The sequence below is a fragment of the Microtus oregoni genome, unplaced genomic scaffold (genome assembly GCF_018167655.1).
Source record: "Microtus oregoni isolate MIOR12 unplaced genomic scaffold, Mior012 000016F_ref0000370, whole genome shotgun sequence".
NCBI lineage: Eukaryota > Metazoa > Chordata > Mammalia > Rodentia > Cricetidae > Microtus > Microtus oregoni.
In genome coordinates, this window is record NW_024543075.1 from 26,673,039 (window position 1) to 26,696,990 (window position 23,952).

The window sequence follows — 23,952 nt, forward strand, 5'->3', positions numbered from 1 at the left end:
GTTCTCTCTTTCCTCTTCTCTGTCCATCTTCCTCTCCATCTCATCCCTCCCTTTCTCTCTACCTCTCTATTTCTGTCCCTCTACTCCACTCTGTGTGTGGATGTGTCTGTCTGTGTTTGTGCCTCTGTCTGTCTCTCTCTCTGTCTGTGTGTGTATGTCTTTTTGTGTGTCCATCTGCTTCTCTGTCTCTCTTTCTCTCCATGTCTCTCTCTCTCTCTCTCTCTCTCTCTCTGTGTGTGTGTGTGTGTGTGTGTGTGTGTGTGTGTGTGTTACTCTGAAGGGAGCTAGATTTCAATGTACAGTTTACCGACAGGGACTGAGTGTGGTGTCAGGATGCCTGAGATCATGTGGTTCAGAGGCTCGCTCTGAGCAGCAAGGAACGGGTTCCTAAAGGATTTGGTATGAGGAAAATTTCCCCATACTGAACACTCTTCCCTTTGGACTTTAACTGTGTCTTTTCCTATGTCCTTTGACTCACAAAGGAGCATTGAGCTTTCTTGTGGACTGAGAGTCATGACTATAGAAAAGAATAATCGCAGAACAATCTCCTTCACCTCTCTTCAAAGGAGAAAAAGTTGACATTCTCTTCCCCAGAAGCCCTCATTCTAGCATACCTGTTTGTACCCTTGTATCTGTCTGTTAGTCAAAATCCACTACACTAATTTGTCATGTTTCAGATGGGGAACATGGGTGCTCCATCTCTTTGGCTCACTTCCTGTTACTACCACAACATGCGTAAGACTGGGTACATTCTAAAGAAAAGACACAATTTTGAGAGGCTGAAAGTCCAAGATTGGGTTTCCCCAATTTTTTGTCTCTTACTGAAGATCTCACAGCAGATGGCACCAAGTGGGAATCACGTGACAAGATAGGAAGACTTCAGGACTCAGGCTTAATGTTCCATAATGACCTGCCTGCTCTTGCTCTACCTTGTAAAGGTTCCACCATCTTAACACTGCCACACTGTGGGCCACACCTGAACTTTGTTAGGGCGACCCACATCCAATCCATAGTTCCTGGAGAGGGCCTGAGGGTTCCTCCTCACAGTACACTTGGAGTTTGTGACATTTGTCCTGACTGTCTATGGTCTGGGTCACACAGGCTGCTGGGAAATTGATTCTGAATGACAAGGGGACAGTAGAAAAGTAAGTGTGTGTGTGTGTGTGTGTGTGTGTGTGTGCACTACAGTAATGGATTAGCATCTGCTTTCACTTGTGTGCCCCGTAACAGCCAGTACAGAATGCCTACAGGGAGAAGGACTGCAAGGATCTAGTTAGAGGTTGCTTTCCTTTACGCCACTTCTGTGGGTGTGGTCACTCACTAGCTGAACGACTTGGTTTTCTAAGCCAAGAATGGAGAAGCAGAGATATCCGGCCTGCTGTCTCAGACACCATGCTGGATTCTTTTGTGTTTTCTTATCTGAGACACTGTCTATATTGACCTCAAACTTTGGATCCTCTTTCCCCAGATTCACAGGCTGGGCTACAGGATGTCCCAGTAGGCTACATTCCTTTTCTGAATTTTATGTCTAATCTTTTTTGTTTTGGAAACAGGTTCTCACTATGTAGCCTTGGCTGTACTGGAACTTACTATGTAGACCAGGCTGGCCTGGAACTCACAGAGACACACCAGCCTCTGGGATTAAAAGCGCACACCACCACACCTGGTCTCTAATCTTAATTCTCTGTGCTCTCTAGTGACATAGAACTTAGTGTTGTGGTGATGTCAACTCTCGACTTCTCCCCACACAGCTTTTCCACTCCATGCCATTAGGTTTATTCAACCTCAACTTATGTGTGCGTCTGGTGCATTTTCTCATAGACTGTCAAGAGCATGTTTGTGTCTGCAATGGTGCATTTTCCCATAGACTGTCAGGAGCGTGTGTGCATCTGCAATGGTGCATTTTCCCGTAGACTGTCAGGAGCATGTGTGCGTCTGCAATGGTGCATTTTCCCATAGACTGTCAGGAGCATGTGTGCGTCTGCAATGGTGCATTTTCCCATAGACTGTCAGGAGCGTGTACTTCTCTAAGCAGTCTGCAGATACCAATGCCTGTCAGTTAATTTGGTTGGCCATAGAGGCGGCCTCCCCATCCCATCTACCAGGACTGAATCACCATGAGAGCCCCCACCTCCCCAGGACGATTCACCAGCCAAGTTACTTTGCAAATTGGGCTGAGAAGCGTAGGCTCTACAGCTTCCGTTTCTTTTCCTTCCCTTCTGGCGATTTAGATGTGAATTCTCTAATAACGGCTGTTTTCTGCTTTCTTCCAACATAATATGTGCTTCTTACATGAAGTTCAAACTCTACAGACTTATGTAACACAAAAAGTAAGATTTTCCAGAGAAAGACTCTTTTGACGGCTTCGTGAACTGTGTATCTGAGAGATCCCGCCCCAATCCCACTGCCTTTTGAATGTGTCTGTCTCATGTCCAGCAATCATGTAGGATCAAGGCATTCTATTACACCAGAGGTTAATTAGTGCTGTCTGCTCTTTGTGCTGACATCCACAAAGCATGATCTAAGTTGACGACATCGGTGCACATGAGCTACCAGGGGATGGTGAGGTGATTGGACTCCAGTATTCACCCTCACACATGCTCCCGAATCCCAATGTTGAGGCCTTAGCTTCCAGGGTAATTGTGTTAGGATGTGGAACTGTGGGAAGGTGGAAGTCATAAGGACAGAGCACTCATGGTTGGGCTTGATGAAGGGGGCCTCAGAGAGCTGACTTGTCCCTCCCACTGTGTGAATACACAGCAAGATGCTGAAGAGGACCCTCCCCAGAGACGAAGTTTGCTGTGCCTTGTTCTGGTGCTGCCCAGACTTCAGAACTATGAGAAATAAATCCCTGTCGTTTACAAGCCCTCCCACCCCGGGTGATGACTTTTTGCCACAGCAACCCAAACAAACTAAGATAAATGAGGCAGCACAAGTGCATCATTATGTAAGCAAATGGGGTTGGCCAAGTTTCAATAAAACTTTATTTACAAAAGCAGGTGAAGAGCTGCATTTGTCTTGGAAGCTTTCTGTTGTCAACTCCTGCTGTATAAAACATCTTCGTGTGTATTTATCTATGACTGCTCCTGGAGGTGGTGCTGTGGGACTCATTCTTCGAGCAGATGTGCTGGGTCACAGTTGCTTTTTATTTTGAACCAACTCCAAAAATTGAACCAACTCAGTCTTCATTACATTAGAGTATTTAAATTTTTTCCTTTCTTCTCTCTCTCTTTCTCTTTTCCCTCTGTGTCTCTCTCTGTCTTTATGTCTCTCTGTGTCTGTGTCTCTATTCTCTCTCTCTCTCTGTGTGTGTATGTGTGCATACACATATTCAATTGAGTATGAGTATACATATGCATGCGAAGACCAGAGGTCAAGGTTGGGTGTCTTCCTCAATATCTCTCTATTTTATTTTCTGAGATAGGATCTCTCTGTGTACCTGGAGCTCACCAATTAGGATAGGCCAGGACCAGTGAGCACACAGATCTGTTTATGAGGATGCTGTGGATCTAAATTCTGGTTCTCAACTACATGGGTAAACACTTTACCAAATGAGTTCTTCCCAGCCCAAGATTTTCCTCCTTAAAACCTCTTTCTCGAGGATATAAAATCTATGCTCATTTGAGGGATACGGCTGTGTGTGGCCGTTTCTTCACTGGAGTTCTTGAGATGGGAGCTCAGTCTATAGTCTACTCTGGCTTGACACAGGATTTTTCCCTTGCTTCAACCTCCCATATGTTAGGATTGTAGGCATGAGCCACAGGACCATTTTTCTTGAGCTTTGCAGAGGCAGAGAAGGTCAGAACATTAGCCTAGAATGGTCTCCTGATAAAATTTTGTTTTAAACTGAAGTTCATATGGAGGGGAACCCTGGCAACCCGTTTTTGTCAGTTAAGATAAAGCTGTATGCTCCTTACTAAATATGGTTCAAAAAAGTCTTGATTATTACCTACTCAAAAATAGTTTGCAGTGCATCACCTTAGCAATGTCCTTACTAAGCCAAGAGTCCATCACTACTGCTGCCCTTCTGTCATAGGGGTTTTCATGTAATGAGGTCCATCTAAGCACACAAAACTCGTTATCAATTGTACAAAAAATATACATGCTCCAATTTCCCCCACAGAGCTGACAGCACCAGACACCCTTGAGCAAGCATTGAGTTTCTCCTGCCCAGTTTTAGTAGGTGTTTTGGTTTTCAGATGCTGAATGGTGTTCTCGATATTTTCACTTTTCTTCCCCCAACCCCCATTCCTATCATTTGGAATTCTCTATGTGAACCCCACAAGGGAGAATGGAGGTTCACTACTAGCATTCAAGCTCTGTCTGGAGCTGTAGATTTGAGCTGTTTTGCTTGATAATCAGCACCCCTCCTGGGATCTAGCCTGCCTTTGCTTGGCTCATGCTGGGTGAATGTGTGATATTTCCCATTCTGTAGCCTTTCATTTATAACACAGGCACAGCCTGCTTCCCCATTAGTGCGATGGCACGCTTGAACTACCCACACACAGATAAAGAATGAGGCTGAACTTGGCTATGAAGACAAATCAGCCCAACCATCTCATTAGGTTTGAAAGACACTAATTAAGCTTGCATTGGAATTAACAGAGACTCCTTCCAAGAGACAGAAGATGTGACAAGGGGCAGAAGAAACCACCCTGGCCATTTCTCTCAGGGAACTTTCCTCCACTGTGAGAAACAGAGGAAGTGCGCAATCTCCTTTTTATGAAGTTAATGGACAGAAATTTAAGATCGAAACGACAATACATCATTTGCCATGTGTTAAGCACCGTGTGCTGAGAGCCTTACACACATTATTTCATCTCCACCATGCTTAAACTTTCAAGATTAACTACAGTGAGAATCCTCTCCACTCAGTGAGGGAAGGAAAGCACAAGAGACTTTACCTTACGTCATAGATACTTTTCCCGTTTGTTGTGATAAGATGCCCTGACAAAAGCAATCCACAAAAGTTTATTTCAGCTCAGAGTTCTAGTATGGTCCATCATGACAGAAGTTGAGGCAGAAGGAGAGTGAGGGAACTGACTAGGCTGAGTACCAGGCAAGACACAGTAATCAATGTGTTCAGCAAATGTTCTCCTTTTCCATACAGTTCAAGACCCAAGCCTACGGAGTGGTGCCACCCACAGTGGGTGGGTCTTCCCACCTCAATTACTCTAAACAAGATAATCCCCACAGGCATGCCCAGGAGCTAGTCTCCCAGGGTGAGTCTAGATCCTTTGAAGTTGACAGCTGAGACTAATAATTGATGGAGGAAGGTCATTGGTTAATTAAATAAAGAAACTGCTTGGCCCTCATAGGTTAAAACATAGGTGGGTGGAGTAAACAGAACAGAATGCTGGGAGGAAGAGGAAGTGAGCTCAGACTCCACAGCTCTGCTCTCTGGAGGAGAGGCCATGCTCCCCTCTCCCAGGCACGCGATGAAGCAAGCCACCAGGTCAGACATGCTGAATCTTTCCCGGTAAGACCGGTGCTACACGGTTTATTAGAGATGGGTTGATCAGGATATCAGAATTAGCCAGTAAGGGCTAGAGCTAATGGGCCAAGCAGTGTTTAAAAGAATACAGTGTCCGTGTAATTATTTCGGGGCATAAGCTAGCAGGCAGCCGGGGTGCTGGGGATGCAGCCCCGCCACTCTTACTACTACAAATAATCACCTTGCTTGCTTCAGGGTTCCAAGATTCACCTCAGAATGCCTTCTTTAGTTCAACTGTAGTTGCTCTCGTCTGTGCTGGGTTGACCCTCTCTTAGATTCTTGGCCATGTCAAGAGTCGTCTGTGGTTGTCACAGCTTGAAAGAGGGATGCTGCTCTTGACATCTGGTGGGTAGAGTCCAGAGATGATGCTAAGCCCTCTCCCTATCCCCAGACAAACCTCTACTGTAAAGGATTATTCAGACCATGGTGTCAGCAATACTGCTGTCAATATACTCCTGTCTAATCCTTTAACGGATGAGTCAGTGGGTAAAGATGCTTGCTGTGCACACATGAGGATTTGAATCCAATTCCCCAGCACTCATTAAGGAGCTGAGTGTGGCTGAGTGTGCACGCCTGTAACCCAAGTGCTTTGGAGGAATAGAGACAGGAGGATCACTGCAGCTTCATGGTCACCAGTCTAGCTCCAGGTTCACTGATATACCCTTCACAAGGGGATGAGGCAGTCTCCTTCTGGTCTCTGCACAAATATGTGCACTTATAACACACACAAGAAATTCTGGTTTGTCTGCTTAGCTGGACTATGGTGATAGCTTGCTGCCCCACTGAAACTCTATGTCCATTCACAGAGTTCTGTAGACAAACCAACCAAATGTGAGTCAGTGAGATGTAAGCGTATAGTTGCACATGGTGGGTGGCCCGGCTATCAAAGAAGGGACAGCCAGTGCGAAAGTTAGTAAATGGGAATGTGACTGCCTTGGTAAGGGACAATAGGAGCCTCAGCTGTGCTTAGGAGACAATCCCCAGGAGAAGAAGCAATGTCACCAAAGCAACAAGCCCATGTATGCTACTAAGCAATGTGTGAACTAACGACCTCTGTCTTGTGTCTATCTCCCCATCCCACTTCCCCTGCTCCTTCCCTCCTCCCTGCCTGCCCTTATCCTTCTGGCTCTCTAGTGTTTGGTCACAACATGAAGAGCAGCAATGACTTCATCGGGAGGATTGTCATCGGCCAGTATTCCTCCGGCCCCTCTGAATCCAACCACTGGAGGCGGATGCTAAACACCCACCGTACGGCCGTGGAACAGTGGCACAGCCTGAGGTCCCGGGCTGAGTGTGATCGTGTGTCTCCTGCCTCCCTGGAGGTGACCTGATTGCCATGGGGAAGACAGTCTTCGTTTGTTAAAAAAGAGAGAAAAAAAAATGTGTCACATAAATATTCAACCCACACCTACATACACTTCCACACATGTGCACGTGCATACATAATGCCCTCTCAGCACTGAGAGCAAGCTGACGGCTGATCATGAAATAGCCCCTCTCTTTGAGGGAGGCTTGTGAAGTTTCCGGAAACTCCATTCACGCGTAAATCGCAAGCTGAGTGGGTTCTACTGTGAGACTTATTGGCAGTGCCTGCTCTTGTCCATACCCTGTCCCGAAATGTCCTTTCAACCTCCGGCCAGAGAAAGGAGGTCTTCCTGAAAAGAGCCTGATTCAGTGTAATAAGAGTTTGGCTGGTATGTCAGGAACTTGATCCCCACTTCACAAACACATTTGCCAGGAAACTTCTGAATAGGCCACTGTTTCCTGGGGTCTCCGCACCTGATCCCTTTCTCCAAAGGTGTAAGTATTTTTTGTTTTCTCCTTAGTAAATGTGATAAATAGATTTAGACTCTTTGAAGAGACCAGGGGTGACAAAAGACAGTAACTCCATGTCTGGAGCCAGGCTCGCCTGCTTTGTCCTTGCGTTAGCTTATTCCTGGGACTCCCTGTGGGTATGTGTGTGTATGTTTGTGTGTGCCCTCACAGGTGAGCACATGTGTGCCTACTCACCCTGTTAGACAGCAGGGTGGCAACAAGAGCCACCGTCCTCACGGCTTCCTTATCCCTGCCTTTTATCCGGTGCGAGTTCACCCCACGTCCTCCCATCCCTCAGAGACCCCACCTCGGGTAGCGATACTTCGAGTGTGTCCCTTCAATAGGGTGATGATAGAGCAAAGGTTATATCTGCTGACAGAATCACGGTGGTTCTGACCCATCAGGGGTCTGGCACATGACTGAAAATGGTGCCACATCCCTCACCGTGGCCTCTGCCCTCGATCAGATTCCAATGATCCTCCGTGTTTGTGTGTGCACCTCAATCATGTCTTGTGCGCTAAGGCTTTAGTGTAGTTAGAATAGATTCTTCCCTCATGGGATGCTTCTGTATCTTTCTCCACAGCGTATCGTCCTCTGTGGTGGGGAATTATTTGTTGAAATTAAAGACTATTTATTTGTGCCATGCATTGAAGTTATCTGTTTTGTTCAGGACATAGAAGATGGGAGGAGGTTTGGCAGCTAGTTCATAATGAGGCCATCCGGCCAGAGCCAAGAGGTGGCTCAGTGAACTACTTGCTGGTGGATCCCCAGCACCCACACATAAAGACAGGCCCAACAAAGAGTAACTGTAATCCTAGTATGGAGTATGACTCATTTGTGTGCGTATGTGTGTGTGTTGTGTGACAAGACTTGGGAAGATGCAACACACATGTCTAACTCACCCCAGAAAAGAAGTCCACAACAGACTAAAGTACAGATCCCACCCCGAAGTCCAGCTTGGAGAAGCAGCGAGTTTTATTGGGGTTACTGACAGGAGCAAGAACAGCTCAAATTACAACTGCATCACCAAAACCCACCCCAGTATAGGTGACAGCTCACACAAGCTGGCAACTTGGAGCACACTGCACAGCCTTCAGGCAGCTGCACTGGCTTCTGCTTCTTCCAGACAGCTGGTCTGTCTCAGAGTCTTCTTTGCACTTTGGCTGTCTGAGAGATCCTCAGCTCTCTTTTTTTGTTTACTCTTCAGAGTGAGGGGCCTAGGGAATCTGGTCTGTTTCAGGGACAAACTTCCCAGCAGGATGGGATGTTTCAGTCTGGGAGGAAGCTACTGCACTACTGTGTGTGTGTGTGTGTGTGTGTGTGTGTGTGTGTGTGTGTGTAAAACCAAGTGAATCTGTGGAACTCACTGGCTAGCCAGTCTAGTCAATCAGTGAATTCTTAATCCAGTGAGAGACTATTTCAAAATATAATATAGAAGTGATAAGTACGATATTCACTGTTGACCTTTGACCTCCATATACCTACATACTAACGTACACACAGAAACACCTACGTCACACACACACACTCCCAACTACTCAAAGCAGCGATGTCTATTTTGGTAACAGATTTTTATTTGGTAAAATTCTAGCTCGGAGCCGGATGGTGGTAGCGCATGCCTTTAATCCTAGCACTTGGGAGGCAGAGGCAGGCGGATCTCTGTGAGTTCGAGACCAGCCTGGTCTACAAGAGCTAGTTCCAGGAGAGGCTCCAAAACCACAGAGAAACCCTGTCTCGAAAAAAACAAAAACAGAAACAAAACAAAAAAAAAAATTCTAGCTCGGATCCAGCAGAGATGGCTTAGCTCGGCTCACTGTACCTAGGACCTAAGCTGGAATACTTAAGGGCTAGGGCATGGAACCCTCTTCCTGTGATTGGTGCTTGGTGCTGGCTGACAGCTGAGTGTAGTTGGAGACTACTCGTTCATTTCACATAGAAACTGTATTAATTACATCACTGCTTAGCCAATCAGCTTAAGTATATTGATAGCTAGCTCTTATATCTTAAATAACACATTTCTGTTATTTTATATTTTGCCATAAGGATCATGGTTTCATGGTACCAGCGTGCAGGCGTCTTTCTCCTCTGGTGGCTACAAGGCGTCCCTCTGACTCTGCCTGCTCACTATATCTTTTTCAGCTTGGCTATATTCTATTAAGCCATTGGCTGAAAGCAGATTTTTTATTAACCAATGGCAATAAAATATATTCATAGCATACAGAGGGGAATCAGTTGAGGACTTGTTCCCCTCCTTGGAGGCCTTGACACAGGTTGCCTCCATGAGGGGCTAGCTTGGGCTTCTTCACAGCATGGTAGCGGATGCGATAGTTTGAATATGAAATGCTTCCAATGTGCTGGATGCTTGATCCCAAGCTAATGGCACCACACACTTCTGCCACTGTAGCATTTTACCCAAGTGCCGAGCCAAGTCATCAGAGATAGGATCCTCTGAAACCGTGAGATAAAATAAGTAGTTCCTCCCCTAAGACACTTGTCAGAGTATTTTAACACAACAATGGGAAAAATAACATTACAGAGGGAGAACGGCAGAAATGATTTTCTATGACTTCTGAGGACAGGGCATGAGAAGGACATGTTTGCTGGGTGGTGGTGGTGTACAACACTCAGGAAACAAAGGCAGGCAGATCTCTGAGTTCAAGGCCAACCTGTTCTAAAAGAGCAAGTTCCAGGACAGGTAAGACTACGCAGGAAAACCCCATCTCAAAAAAGCAAAAACAAAAAGCACAGTTTCCATTTCGGACCCCCCTCCCATGCTTTTTTTTAGGAACTTCTATATCATGTGCTTCCCACATTGCTCCAACAGTCGGGGAGCAGAGAGCATGAATGCACGCTACTGCCCTGCTAGCTTTCTCCATGCAGTCTGGGACCCAAGCCCAGGGGATGGTGCCACTCCCTGTGAGCATAACTTCTCTCCTCAGTGAACCTAATCAAGGTAATCTATCCTTGACATGCCCTATCCAGGGAGACTATAGATCTCAAGCAGCCGACAACCCAGGCTGACCATTGTGCCTTGGTTCGAATAATCGCAAACATGCTCTGCTTAAGGGGGGGAACACGGGGGAATATCAATAAAGAAGAAGTGGTTAGAGTGTATAGAAAGCTTTTAGGGTGTGTGGTGTGCAGTGCAGCCATCTTTGGAAAACACAGCCCACACAGTGGGGCAGTCAGACTGCACAAGGCCATATTGAACCTCATTGGTACGGGGTGTGGTCCAGGGAAGAAGAATGAATGAAACAAACGTACCAATTAGAGGACCAAAAGGCGAAGCCACCTGAAAAGGAAATGGTGTTTATGTTAGACGCCTTCGGTTGTCAGTGACAGAAGTGACAGCTTTAGACATAGCTGGCTGTGGGGGCTCGGGTGAGCTCCGTCTGGCTTTATTTCTCACTTCATCTCTTGGATAGCCTCCCCCCTGCTTAATAAACATCTTGGTGACTACCAATAGTCCCTTACTCACCCTCTGTATTAAACCCATGACCCTGTACATGCCAGGCAACAACTTGTATTCTATATACCTATCTTAAGTTTTGACTTCCTGATGTCACAAGGGTGAACTAACATCTCCTTCTGGCCTCCCAACTGCAGGAAACTTCTGTTGGTATCCAATTATGGTACTAAAAACTACTACTTACTGCCTGCTGCACACCGTGATAAATCCAGGTGCTATTTGGTCCTCACAGCAACCTTTTGAAATAGGATCTGTTACGATCCCTCTGCCTTTTAGATGTGGAAACAACACTCTGAACATCAAGTGTTGCTCATAATGCCACACAGCAATATGGAGTGTGTGCACTGTGAGCCTGATTTAGCCAGAATACTATAGTCAGGTATTCTCCATAGAACTGTCCATTTATTCCAGACCAGAGTCATGGCTTAGCTTTTCATCAGCCATGCCCTGCTTAGGCTTGGCCTAGGTAAATACTACACACACACATACACACAAACACAAATCTTGTATCTCTTGGCCACAAAAAGTATTTGTCTGTTTCTCTTCTGTTTCTGTGATGAAACACCCTGATAAAAACAATGTAAGGGAGAAGAGTTGGTTTTTTGTTTTGTTTTGGGGTTTTCTGTCATGTAGTTAAGGAACAGCTGTGATGGAGATGTGAAGGCAGCGGGAGCTTGAAGGGGTTAATTACATCAATCACATCCACAGGTAAAAAGCTGAGGGCAATGCACACACGCCAATGCTCAGCTCACTCTCTACACAGTGCAAGATGTCCTACCCAGGGAATGGTCCAGGCCACATTTAAGAAGGATTTCCCACATCAGTGTAATCAAGATCATACCCCACAGGTGTGCCCAAAAGGCCATCTTCTGGGTGATTCTAGATTCTGTCAAGTTGACAACTAAACGCTACTACAGGGATGGTGGAATCTGTGACAGGTGTTGTTGGTGTCACTATTCCTGCCACAGGACTGTGGCAGGAAGACTGGGTTGGCGGAGTTCTCAGGAGAGAAAAGTAGAGATGATGATGTTTTCCTTTTCTACAAAACACTTTCCTTCCTGGGGCTGAACAGAAGAGAACAAAAGCAAAAAAGACAAGCATGAGAGACAAGTGGATAACGGGCATATCAGCCAGAGATACAATAGACAAAGATCAGGCTTGTGGGCTCTAGAACCAAAGAAACCATAGCCCAAATCCTGGGCCCACAGTCAGAAACCAGGCAACTCCTCCAAGCTTCTGTCTTCCTGCTGGCTTAGTTAGTCCCTCAATAGCAGATTCACAGAGGCAACTTGGAAGTAAATGGCTTACTGGGCAAACAATCCAAGAAACAGAAGTTGAAGAAGGATAAAGGGCAGATAAAGGCTGCCTGCATTAACAGTAGGGACACCAGGAGCTCAGAATCATTATTGTGGCAGACTTAAGTACTGAGCCTTCTCCCTTGGCTTGTTCCTGAGAGTGTTTAGTGTTTGATACTCTGGGACTGTGCTGTGCTGGTAGGGTAAGCTCCTCTAGCAGCAGAGAAACTCCTGGGCAGTGAGAGGCACACGTGAGCTTGATGGGGTGAGCTGTGCACATGCACAGCCTGACACACTGTAGCCTCTGAGGAGCTCAGCTGGACTGCAGACAGGAGATAAAGGCAAGGGGACTAAAAGTATGAAGTACCAGGAACCTCCCCACAGGACCCTACAGTGATGACAACGCTGTTGTCAAAGTTGAATGAATCACTGGTGATGCTGGAAGGCCAGCCAAGGGGCACTTACCAGATAAGACTGATGATGGCCCAGGTTTGAACCAGATGTGGCCAGGTGGTGGTGGCACACACTCTTAATCTCAGCACTTGGGAAGCAGAGATAGGCAAATCTTTGTGAGTTCGAGGCCAGCCTGGTCTATAAGAGCTAGTACCAGGACAGGTTCCAAAGCTACAGAGAAACCCTGTCTCAAAAGGAAAAAGAAGAAGAAGAAGAAGAAGAAGAGGGGGAGGGGGAACAAAGAACAAGAAGAACAAGAATGAAAGAACTAGATGTGGTGGTACCCATCTATAATTCTACAATTCCAAGACTCTAAAGATAATCTTCTGGGAGCTCCCAGGCCATCTAGCCTGGAGTACAAAGTACAGTGGCAGAAACAAGAGAGACCCTGCCTCAGAAAACAAGGTAGAGGGAGGGAACCAACTCCCCAGAAGCTGCCCAGCTTCCACATGAGTGTGGTATCACACATGCACCTGCACTCCAATGCGCAAAGTAAGTAATTAAGTATAATATTCTTCTCAATTTACATCTGTGTCTTAGTCACCATTCTATTGCTGTGAAGTGACATCACAGTCAAGGCAACTATCATAAAAGAAAGGATGTAATTGAGGATTTGCTTACATCTCAGAGGTTTAGCCCATTATCATGGCAGGAAGCATGGCAGCAAGGAGCAGTAGCTGAGAACTATATCCTGATCCTTAGGTAAAGAGAGAGCTTCTGGGCTTGGCAAAGGCTTTTGAAGCTTCAAAGCCCACCCGCGGAGACACACTTCCTCCACCAAGGCCACACCTCCTAATCCTTCTAATCCTTTCAAACAGCACCAACTGCCTGGTGACTAAGCTTTCAAATATATGAGCCTATGGAGGTCATTCTGATTCAAAGCACCACAATCTGTATTAGATGCACACATATTTCTTTTCTCATTATCATTCCCCATATGATGCTATGCAACAACTGTAATGGTAGCATGGCCAGAGCACCAGGTATCGTAAGCAGTTGAAGATGATGCAGTCTTCAAAGGGCATGCCCTATGTAACATGGTAGGGTTAAAGTTAGGTTAGTTCTATGTAAACACTGCACCACTTTATGGGAGACACTTGAGTATCTGTTGTTTGCAGTATCTCTGGGTGTCTTTGAACCAGCCCCCCTCAGACATCTGTAATCCAGAGTAGGTATGGGCCAGCTGCCCCACTGATCTGTTTTGTCTGACAATCAGTGACAACCCCAAGGGATAGATGTAAGGACATGCTGGAATCGGCAAAGTTCTCACTTGAGTCTTGGCACAGCACTCAGTGGCTATTATTACCTGGCGTGCATCAGACAGCTTTTGCTGGGCACGAGAAGGAACATTGGCAGCTCAGATCAGAGCCATCCACATCTCCAGGAATAGAGTCTGTCAGGAGACAGAGAAATGTGTTGAAAGGTGAAAGGAGGACCGAGTTTCTATAGAAACCGAAGCCCAAGGTGCCCTGCTTTGGACTACCCATTGTTTTAATTAGCAACCTCCTCCTCCTCAGGTAGGAGGTGGGAAAGAGATGCCTGGACCACTTCACCACTCAGTGTGGTGTGGGGACCCAAGTTAAAGGAATAAAGGAGGGTGGGGAGCAGCAGCAGGGAGTTTTAAAGATGCTTACACTTTCCCAGGGCCCTGGAGTATCCTCATCCCTTGGAAGAGAAGGCATTCCCTTCTTCCTCATCAGATGCAGCTCTGAGCTCAGATCAACTCCAGAATATCTTGGGATTTCAACTGCACCCCCAGACTTGGCACAAACTACTGACCTCTGCCCTGCCTGTACTGAAAGAATAGTCCCATCTAAGACACCAAGACCAGCCTTCCATTTGAGGCACTGGCATTTTTCTCCTAACAAACCAAGAACTGCAAGAAAGAAGTGTCCCTTTGCTTTCTGGGTATCCTGTTGTCCACGTCCAGTGAGATAACTGCCCTTCATTAGGAATATTGTGGGATAATGCTCTCTTGTACACTGCAAAGATTTGTCACTCGTATTAGTTTAATAAAACGCTGATTGGCCAGTAGCCAGGCAAGAAGTATAGGTGGAATGATCAGACTAAGAGAATTCAGGGAAAAGGAAAGGCAGAGACACAGTCACCAGCCAGACACAGAGGAAGCAAGATGAGATGCCTTACTGAGAAAAGGTACCAAGCTACATGGCTAAACATAGATAAGAATTATAGGTTAGTTTAAGTTGTAAGAGGTAGTTAGTAATAAGCCTGAACAATAGGCCAACCAGTTTATAACTAATATAAACCTCTGTGTGTTTATTTGGGACTGAATGACTGTGGGACCAGGTGGGACAGAAACTTCCATCTGCAATTATGTCCAGACATTCCAAGTAGAAATGACTCCAGAGGGGCTGGTAGTTTACACCTAGAAGAAAATGTTGGAATGCAATGCTTTCAAGGTTCAAACCTTCAGAGAGTGTGTTAGTGTTTTATCACTGGAACAAAGTACCTAAGGCAGGGAAAGTATGAAAGACCAAATTGGGTCATGGTTTTGACATCTTTCAAGGGCAGTGGATGGAAGCACACCTTGGTGAGAGTATTGTAACCTGAAAGCAGAGGCAGAGGGCAGGTGCTGGCTTGCTGATCTCATAATTCTTATGAGTTCACATATGAATGGCCTTAACCTCATCCAAGGATGATGTCCCCAGTGTCCTCCTATTAGGACCAACCTCTTAAAGCTCAAGCACTTCCCAATACTGCCACTCTGATTCATCATAGGGACCTTTGTGGGACATTCAAGCCATATCCAGACCACACCAGCTCCTTTCATTCCCAACTTTAGGTCATCTTATCCAGGATTATTTAAGGTTCCAGATTGTGGGTACTTTTCACGTGCCAATAATTTCCTAAGCACTTGTTTGAGAAGTATCAGCTTGCTCACATTTTGTAGTCAAGAAAGCTGAGGCTTAGAAAGATGTACTAATTGGTATCTAATCACTCAGCAGCAAGTCGAGAGCATGAAAACATCTATCTTGTAGTTCACAAAAATGTATTAGCATCGACTCCTCTTTTATAATGGTTCGGGACAGAAAATGTTAACTATTAAATAAGCAATCTTTTTAAATGTCTGTTTGACTGTGTATACATGTGTGTGCATATATCTCTATGAACAGAGACAGAAAGAGGACACCAGGTGTCATCCTCCATAACTCTCTCCACCTATCCCTTTGAGATAGGGTCTCCTGAAACTGAAGCTCCTGTTTCCTTGGTCAAACTGGAAACCAGGAAGCCCCATAAAATTTTCTGTCACTGACTCCCTTGAAGCTGCAGTTACCAGAATATTCAAGATGTCCAGCATGTTACCTGGGTGCTGGGGTCCAAATTCTCCTCCTCATGATTTCATATCAAATGCTCTTAACCTCTGAATCATCTATCCAGCCTCATAAATAACATTTTAAAAGCTAAAAAAAAATGAGAGAGACATATAGTAAATAGGTAGATAGATGGATAGATAGATAGGTGGATGATAAATGGTAGTTGTTTTAGACAGATCTTAACTGACTTGTTCAGCCTCCAATAAACACAGATGTAGAAGAGGGAAGACAGGCTATCATTCAGTAAATGCCCCTTTAAGAAACTATAAAATACATACATACATGCATACATACACACAGAGTACTACAAAAAGATCTTTACAATCTCCAATTGACGGCAAACATAATACTTGTGAAAAAAAAGCATTCACTTTTTTTGTCTGTAAACTTGAGACTTAAATCAGAAGTTGGCCTAACCCATTGCCTGTCTTTATAAATAAAGCTTTATTAAAACATGTTCAGTCCTATTCCTGGCTTTCTGTTAGAGCTGAACAGTGTTTAGCAAAGCCTACAAAGTCTAAAAATGTACTTTCTCTACAGAAAAGTTCTGTAGCCCTGTCTAGAGCACTATTCTGTAAGCTTTAGTGAGCACACAAGCCACTGGGAAACAGCAAACTAAGAGCAATTTCTGACTTAGTAGCTCCTGGCATGGCCTGAAACTCTGCAATTCTGATACACTTCCACAGGCCACACCTGCAATTGAGCAATGAACACATTCAGAAAGGGGACAGGACTGATGGACAACAACACTCAGTCACCCCATTACAGGACAGATGGCTATAGGAGCAGATTCAGCAAAGTCTATCTGTCTAAAATTTTCTATTATCTATCTATCTATCTACCTATCTATCTACCTATCTATCTATATCTCTATCATCTATAAGTTATCTATCTATCTGTCACCAATCTGTCATCCTCTATCATCTATCTATCTATCTATCTATCTGTCATCTATAAGCTAGCTACCTACCAGCCATCCTTCTTCCACAAGAATTTCCAGAGACTTCTTTTGGGCTATTCGCCAGCTCCCATCTAGAAATTCATACTCAGAAGGACATTGCTATGATTGGAATGTTTGTCCCCACCAAAATTCATGTTGAATTTTATCATTGTGACATGTTTTGGTCTCACAAAGTGTAGATTAAGGTGTATATCTCAGGAGTTTGTCTCCTCTTCTGCCCCCTTCTTTCTCACCTCCCTTTCCTTCTCTTCCTCCCTTCCACCTGTGATGCTGCAGCAAGAAGATGCAGATACGTCAATGTTGAATTTTACAACCTTGAAACTGAAAGCAAAGCATCTCTTTTCATTGTAAATTATCCAGTGTCAAGTATTTTGCTTTAGCATCAAATATGGATTGAGGGAGATGTGTTTGGGTTCCTGGTATCCCCAAATAACAGAACAGCAGAGGCCTCTCTGTTTCTACTCACGGATAGCAGCACTGAAGGGAAAATGTCTACTTTATCTTTTTATGTCCCTTCACTAATGTCAGGTTAGGGGTGTTTAGAGCAGAGAGACTAGTATAGCAAGTCATGGTAGTTACCTTTGCCCATTGCTGTGACAAAATACCCGACACAGACACTCAATCAAGGAAAGGTTTGTTTGGGCTCACAGTTTTGAGGGTATAGTCCATGATACCAAGGAACACATCGGGGAGAGAACAGCACCAGCTGGGAGAGAAGGTAGGTAGGACAACCGGTCATATCAAATCCACATACAGGAAGCAAAGAGACATAAAACTGACTCCATTCTGGCTTCCTCCTCTTCTCTTCTTTTCAGTCTGGGATTCCAGTCCATCAAATAGCATACCGACATTCAGGATGGGTCATTTTTGTTCAGGTAAATTTCTCTGGAAACGCACAGACACACTCAGAAATGTGTCTTCTAAGTGGTTCCAAATCCAGTCAAGTCAATGATGCAGACTGATATTCACACATTAACATTTTTTGTTGTTGTTGTTGTTTGAGATTAGGTTTCTCTGTAGCTTTGGAGCCTGTCCTAGAACTGTCCTGCACAGTAAAGCAGGCTGGCCTTGAACTCATAAAGACCCACCTACCCCTGCCTCCCAAGTGCTGGGATTAAAGGCCTGCCCCACCACTGCCCGGTCCACACTAACATTTATATTCACAGTAATGTCAGCACTCTTATAAGCATGCACTAAATGTTCACTAGTTCTGAATAAATATGCATGCTTTGGCAGTTACCCTAATACAATGGTCGTGAGACAACTGGTATACCCCAGACTTGCTGTACGCTGGAGTTGGGCCTGAGTTGAGCCTGAGTGCTGAGTCATGCCTTGGCAGACTTCAGTGCTCATTCCAGTGGGGCAAAGCATGCTGTGTGGGTGAGAGCTAAGTTGTTCCTCACAAGCTTAGCAGTGGGGGTTCCAGAGGGAAAAGGAGTGACTAGGAAACCAAGTTGACATATTCCCATCTTACTCACGAATGCCAGTTACGTGAAGTGTCAGAGAATCCTGCAGCGCACTTTGGGGGAGGATAAGGGGCATACAAAATGGAGAGGGTGCAGCTGGTGCCAGGGTAAGTCTCTCATGAAATCCAGCTCAATAATAGCAGCATCTTCTCCAGGCCAGCATCCATGCTAAACAGAATAAACACCTGGCTGTGGTGGCACGTACCTGTCATCCCTGCTCTGGGGAGCCTGACAGAGAAGGATCATGAATTTCAGGCCAGGACTATAAAAACTCCAAGATTAAAAAATAGTGTAAGCAAAGGAATGAATTTCATTTAATCTCTTGGAGATACATACCATTTATTATTAATGAGATGGAAGGAAAAGTGATCTGCCTGAGAACACACAGGTTAGAAGTGAGAACAATTATTGTTTTCACAAAGAGGGGTTCTGGGGCTGGGGACTTGACTCTGTTGGTAAAGTACTTGAATTTAAATCTCCACACCCATGTAAAAAGATGTTCAATCACACATACCAGTAATCCCAGAGTCGAAGAAAGAAGAATTCTTAAAGCTCATTGGCCAGCCAGTCTAACAGCCTCGACAAACTCCTGGTTCAGAGAGAGACCCTGTCTCTAAAAGTAAAGTCAGGGAAGCGTCATTAAAGGAGACATTTGACACCAGCCTCAGGCTCCCACCTGCCCAGGCCACATGAACATACATATGTATAATGAAAGGAATAGAAACCCTCCTACATGCAGTGAAATCCTGATAGAAACACCAGAGGGCTTTAAGACTTTGAAGAATGAACAAACCACACAGCAGAGCTGGGCTCCAAGGATGACCACTGTGACATTTATCACTCATTGTATAACCCTTCCACGGATGCCTCCTTTAACCCTACAAGCCGCTGGAGAAACCTTGGTGGCCTCAATATCAGACTAGTGGACAAGACCTTGGTAAACCTGGGTTCGTAAAGTCCTCCTGATGTGGGTGCCGTCCTCACCTCTGGGTAGAGATTCTGCTGCAGAAATGGGGACCGAGTCTCATCCAGTTTTCAGATTTGCAGCAGGAGACAGAAATTGTCCCTCAGCCAAAAGCCTCCTGATTTTTATATTCTGACATCAATGTGTGGTGTGTGGGGTGTGTGTGTGTGCTGGAAGTCAGGAAAACTTGCAGGAGTCAGATCTCCCTTCCATCGCGTGCGTCCATGCAAGTCTCGGGTCATCAGGCTTGGCGACATGTCCTGAACCAGCCCTGTTTTTATGTTAATTTTAAGACATTATGTGGACCACGCAGATCAGTTCCATGGCTGGGGTGTAATCAACCTAATCAACCTCACCTTGTATTTTCAGCTTTTGTGAGGTTTTTCACCCAAGAGGACAGAGGTGATTGGTGGACAAGCTGGAACACAGGCTACTTCATGATCCCGTCTGACAGAGGCAGAAACTGAGGCTCAGAAACAAGGTGGTGTGACTCAGAGCTGGGAACCCAGGAGGCTCAGGGGCTCCCAGGGGGCTAGAGCTCTGCTTTGTTCTTAGATGTCATTGGGCATTGTGCTCAGTGGTGCAGAGGAGTGGAGGGAGAGTCAGGAGGGGGAGGGGCTGGGGTCTATGCCACTGTGGGCCAAACCTGCTGGAGGCTTTGCCTAAATCTAGAAGAGCCCTCAGGTACTGTGGCCATCCTGGCCCTCCTGTCTGCACGGGGCTTTCCACACACCGACATCAGTATCCACTCAGATGAGCACAGGGGCCAGGGGCAAGGCAGGTTGCGGGAGGTCACTTCCAGACTTGAGGACCCAATAGTGAGGCCAGCTTGCCTGTGCTACAGGAATACTGAGAGGGGGTGGGGTGCTGGGGGGCTACGAGGGAGCATCCCAAGTCCCTTAAAAGTTTAAATCGCAGCTTTGCAGTTTACACGCTGTGTAACCTGGGAGACTGACTCCCTCTCTCCCTCTCTCCCTCTCTCTCTCCCTCCCTCCCTCTCTCTCTCCCTTCCTCCATCCCTCCCTCTCTCTCTCCTTCCCTCCCCCCCTCTTCTCTCTCCCTTTAAACTTTTGTTATTCAGTCATTTATTTTTGAGACAGGATCTTGCTACTGTCCTAGGTTGGTCTTGAAATCTCGATCCTCCTGCTTCCTGCTCCAGAATGGTGGGGGTGGGTTGTAAGATGACCGCTTTCTCCCGGCTTGTGGAGAAAGTATTTAGCACAGTACGTGGCACCATGGGGAAAAGGAAAATGGTATTTTTGTTCAAAATCTGATTTCTGGGACCCTCCTCCCACTCCAGCCGTGGCAATGCCAACCATTCCCAGAGAACTTTCAGATACACATGCACTGGAAACAGACGTGCAGGACAGATACAGTTGTCCCTCTCCTGGTCTCCCTGGCAGCCTGACTCCAGCGATATCTGTCTCTCTGGACTTTGTGGGATGTCCCCAGGAACTAAGGCTTATCAACCTCAGGCACATGACCTCCCTATATGCCAATGTGGGGACAAGGGACAGCCAGTGAGTTTGAATTCTTCCATATTGCAAAGGGTAGGCTGGAACGCTAAGGCCAGGGAACTGCTCTCGGGTTGGGGGGTCATCTTGCATCTCCTTGTGCCCATGTGCCTGAGGCTCTTATCTGAAACCTCCACCAAGTGCTTTTCAAGCATTGTTTAAAAGTTCCACTAATGCCAGGAGCAGTGGTCCACGTCTGTAAACCCAGCATTTGGGAGGCTGAGTTAAGAGACTAGAGAGTTCAAAGTACGATGGATTACAGATGAAGTGACAGGCTAGCCTGCGGTACATGTGTGTTGCTCTCCTAAATACACATATGTGCATATGTGTGTCTGTGTGTGTAGACACAAACAGCACATTTGTGAGGCAAGACTCACAAATCCCCTACTATACATCAGCATAGTTCTAAATACTTTTTGTTATGGGTTTATGTAATCTTTCAGAAAACCTGTGGTGGAGACCAGTTCTTTTCATTTCCGTTTAAAAGGACTCTACAGATGGAGATTGTCATAAGGCCAGTTACTGGGCTGTGGCCTTGTGGGTTGCTCAGAGTTACCAGTTCAAATGCCAGTAAATAACTCAGGTGGTGGTGGCACACACCTTTAATCCCAGCATGCAGAAGGCAGAGAGAGGTGGAGCTCTGTAAGTTTAAGGCTAGCCTGTTCTACAGAGCGAGTGCCAGGCCAGCCAAGGCTGCATAGAAAGACCCTGTCTTGAAAACAAGCCCACAAACAAAAAACACCAGTAAATAGGTACCAGTGAATCCTTTGTTAGTCTAAGTGTACCTCAGTTATTTCATGAGCAAATTTATACAAAAAATTATTTGTTATTTATCTGAAATTCTGATGGCACTTACCACTCTTCTGTTTATTGTTTGGCAATCCCCTGGTAGGGAGGTGGGTAGCCTTGCCTCACCTGGCCCAGCCTGGGGGCTTCGCTTCTACCCAAGCTCTCTGTGTATATATAGCCAGCTCGGGCTGTGATGGCAGAATCCATAGACTGGGGCCTGAAACTGCAGAAACTTGTCCCTCAGCCCATGGCTGGAAGTGCTTGTCGTACAGCATAAGGAGCTGAGTTTTCTCTCGAGTGCCTGGTAAAAAGCCTGGCTCCACAGTGTGCCTGTAATCACAGAGCCAGGCGGCAGAGCCAGGAAGATGCCCGGGACTTGCTGGTCAGCCAGCCCAGCTCAACCAGTGAGCTGCAGTCCTGTGAGAGACCCCGTGTCCAAAGACAAGACGGAGAGGGACAGAGGTAGAAACCCAACTTCAGTCACTTATACATCCAAATCCACTCTGCACCCACACATGAACATCTCACTACACACAGGCTCGAGTGCACACATGCACATCCACACACACATGCGTACACACACACCCTCATGCACGCACATGCACACCAGAGGGGGGATGATAATGGAATTACAGTGCACATGAGGTGCTGACTGCATGACGAACATTTGAAAAAAAAAACAGCATTTTTTTCTTTTGATAGCCCTGTCATTGTGGTTGCTGGTGTTATGATGATAAAGGCAGGAGAGTTTCATCGTGGCAAACAGGAACTTCCGAGGCAACACACCTGTCCCCATGTGCCACCCTCTTTTATAGATACAGGATCATATGAAACCCAGCCATCTTGGAGACCTCTGACTTAGAAATCCATTGCACTCAACCCTTCCCTATTACAGCAGGGGAACTGACCTCCCCCTACTGCAGAATGACCAAGGTCTACAGCAGGGAAACTGAGGCTGCAAACTGACAGATCTACAGCGGGGAAACTGAGGCCACAGACTGCTGAGCAGGATCATCACTGCTCATACAGCACCAATTGCATTCCCCAGACTCCCCACCGAGCAGACTGGGATGCTGGGAAAATTATATCAACCTAGAGAGCCTGACACACAACATTGAGAGCATGCACTGCTGGGTGACTAGAAAGGACTTAATAGGGTCTCCTTGGTTCCTTGCAGACCTTGAGAGTGGATGAGCACCCCAAAATCCTCTTATGTTGGATGAACTTGATTTCCTTCCTCTTCTGGATACCCGCAGCTATTCTATACAAAGCAACGCAGGGCACCCATCAATTCTCCTACAGCTCCTGCTTGTCATTATCAGTCCCCTAAGCGTGCTAATCTATGCACAGACCAGCTCCCCATCAGTCCTGGATTTCCTGGGGGAAAAAAGTCCTTCAAACATACCTGTGGCATTTAGCCAAACTAGACTTCCCCCAGGCTTTCCTCTAAAATTGCCTTTGATTTCATTGTTTCTGTGGATTCCAGCAAGCGAAGTACTTAGAGCTAGCACCTAACAGCAGTAACAAAGGTAAGTGCTATTAGGATTCTTCAGCCATTGCTGGTTCCTTCCCCCAGCTCCTGAATCCAGAGCAAAGTTATCTAAACTCAGCTCCTGCCTCTGCAAAGCCTCAAGGTGTAGATGTAGCAATCAGTCAAACCACTTATTCAACTTTCTCCTGACCCTCCAGAAATATGGCATTGTCTTCTTAGCTGCTGGAAGGTTCTGGGGCTCAGACTGCTTCTGCTATGGTAATACTTCAAGTCTGTTATGGTGCTCCCTCTGCCTAGGCATCTTTCCAGAGAAATAAGGACTCATCCAAGCCCACTGTGTGTGTGTGTGCACACGAGTGCATGCACACTCACACTCTCGTGTGCACACACACACATGCATGTTGAATGTTGTTTCGTAGAGATCAGAGATTGACATTTGGTGTCTTATTTATTTTTATTTTTTAAATATTTATTTATTATATATACAATATTCTGTCTGTGTGTATGCCCACAGGCCAGAAGAGGGCACCAGACCCCATTACAGATGGTTGTGAGCCACCATGTGGTTGCTGGGAATTGAACTCAGAACCTTTGGAAGAGCAGGCAATGCTCTTAACCTCTGAGCCATCTCTCCAGCCCTTTATTTTTGTTTTTGAGGCAGGGTCTCTCGCTGCTCCTGGAACTCACTGATTCAGCTAGGGCTAGTTGGCTAATGAGTTTCAGGGATCTGCCTGTCTCTAACTCCCAACAATGAGATCACAGAGGCATGTCACTGTGCCTGTTTTTTTTCCCCCTTTGGTGCTGGAGATCTTATGAACTCCAGTCCTCATGCTTACACAGATGGCACTTTACCCACTGAGCCTCTGCCCGGTCCCACCCATGCCCATTTTGCAGATTCAACAGGC

At 46.0% G+C, this 23,952-nt stretch overlaps 1 protein-coding gene across 2 annotated transcripts in view; it reads left to right on the forward strand.

Annotated features, from left to right (window-relative positions):
• Nucleotides 1–7,954, forward strand: part of Syt17 (synaptotagmin 17) — a 65,547-nt gene extending 57,593 nt beyond the window's left edge. For both annotated transcript variants that reach the window (XM_041667222.1, XM_041667223.1), the window contains exon 8: nucleotides 6,629–7,954. In XM_041667222.1, coding sequence (XP_041523156.1) covers nucleotides 6,629–6,825 — 197 coding nt within the window. In that variant the 3' untranslated portion in view covers nucleotides 6,826–7,954. The remainder of the gene's footprint in view (nucleotides 1–6,628) is intronic.
• The last annotated feature ends 15,998 nt before the right edge of the window (nucleotides 7,955–23,952 follow it).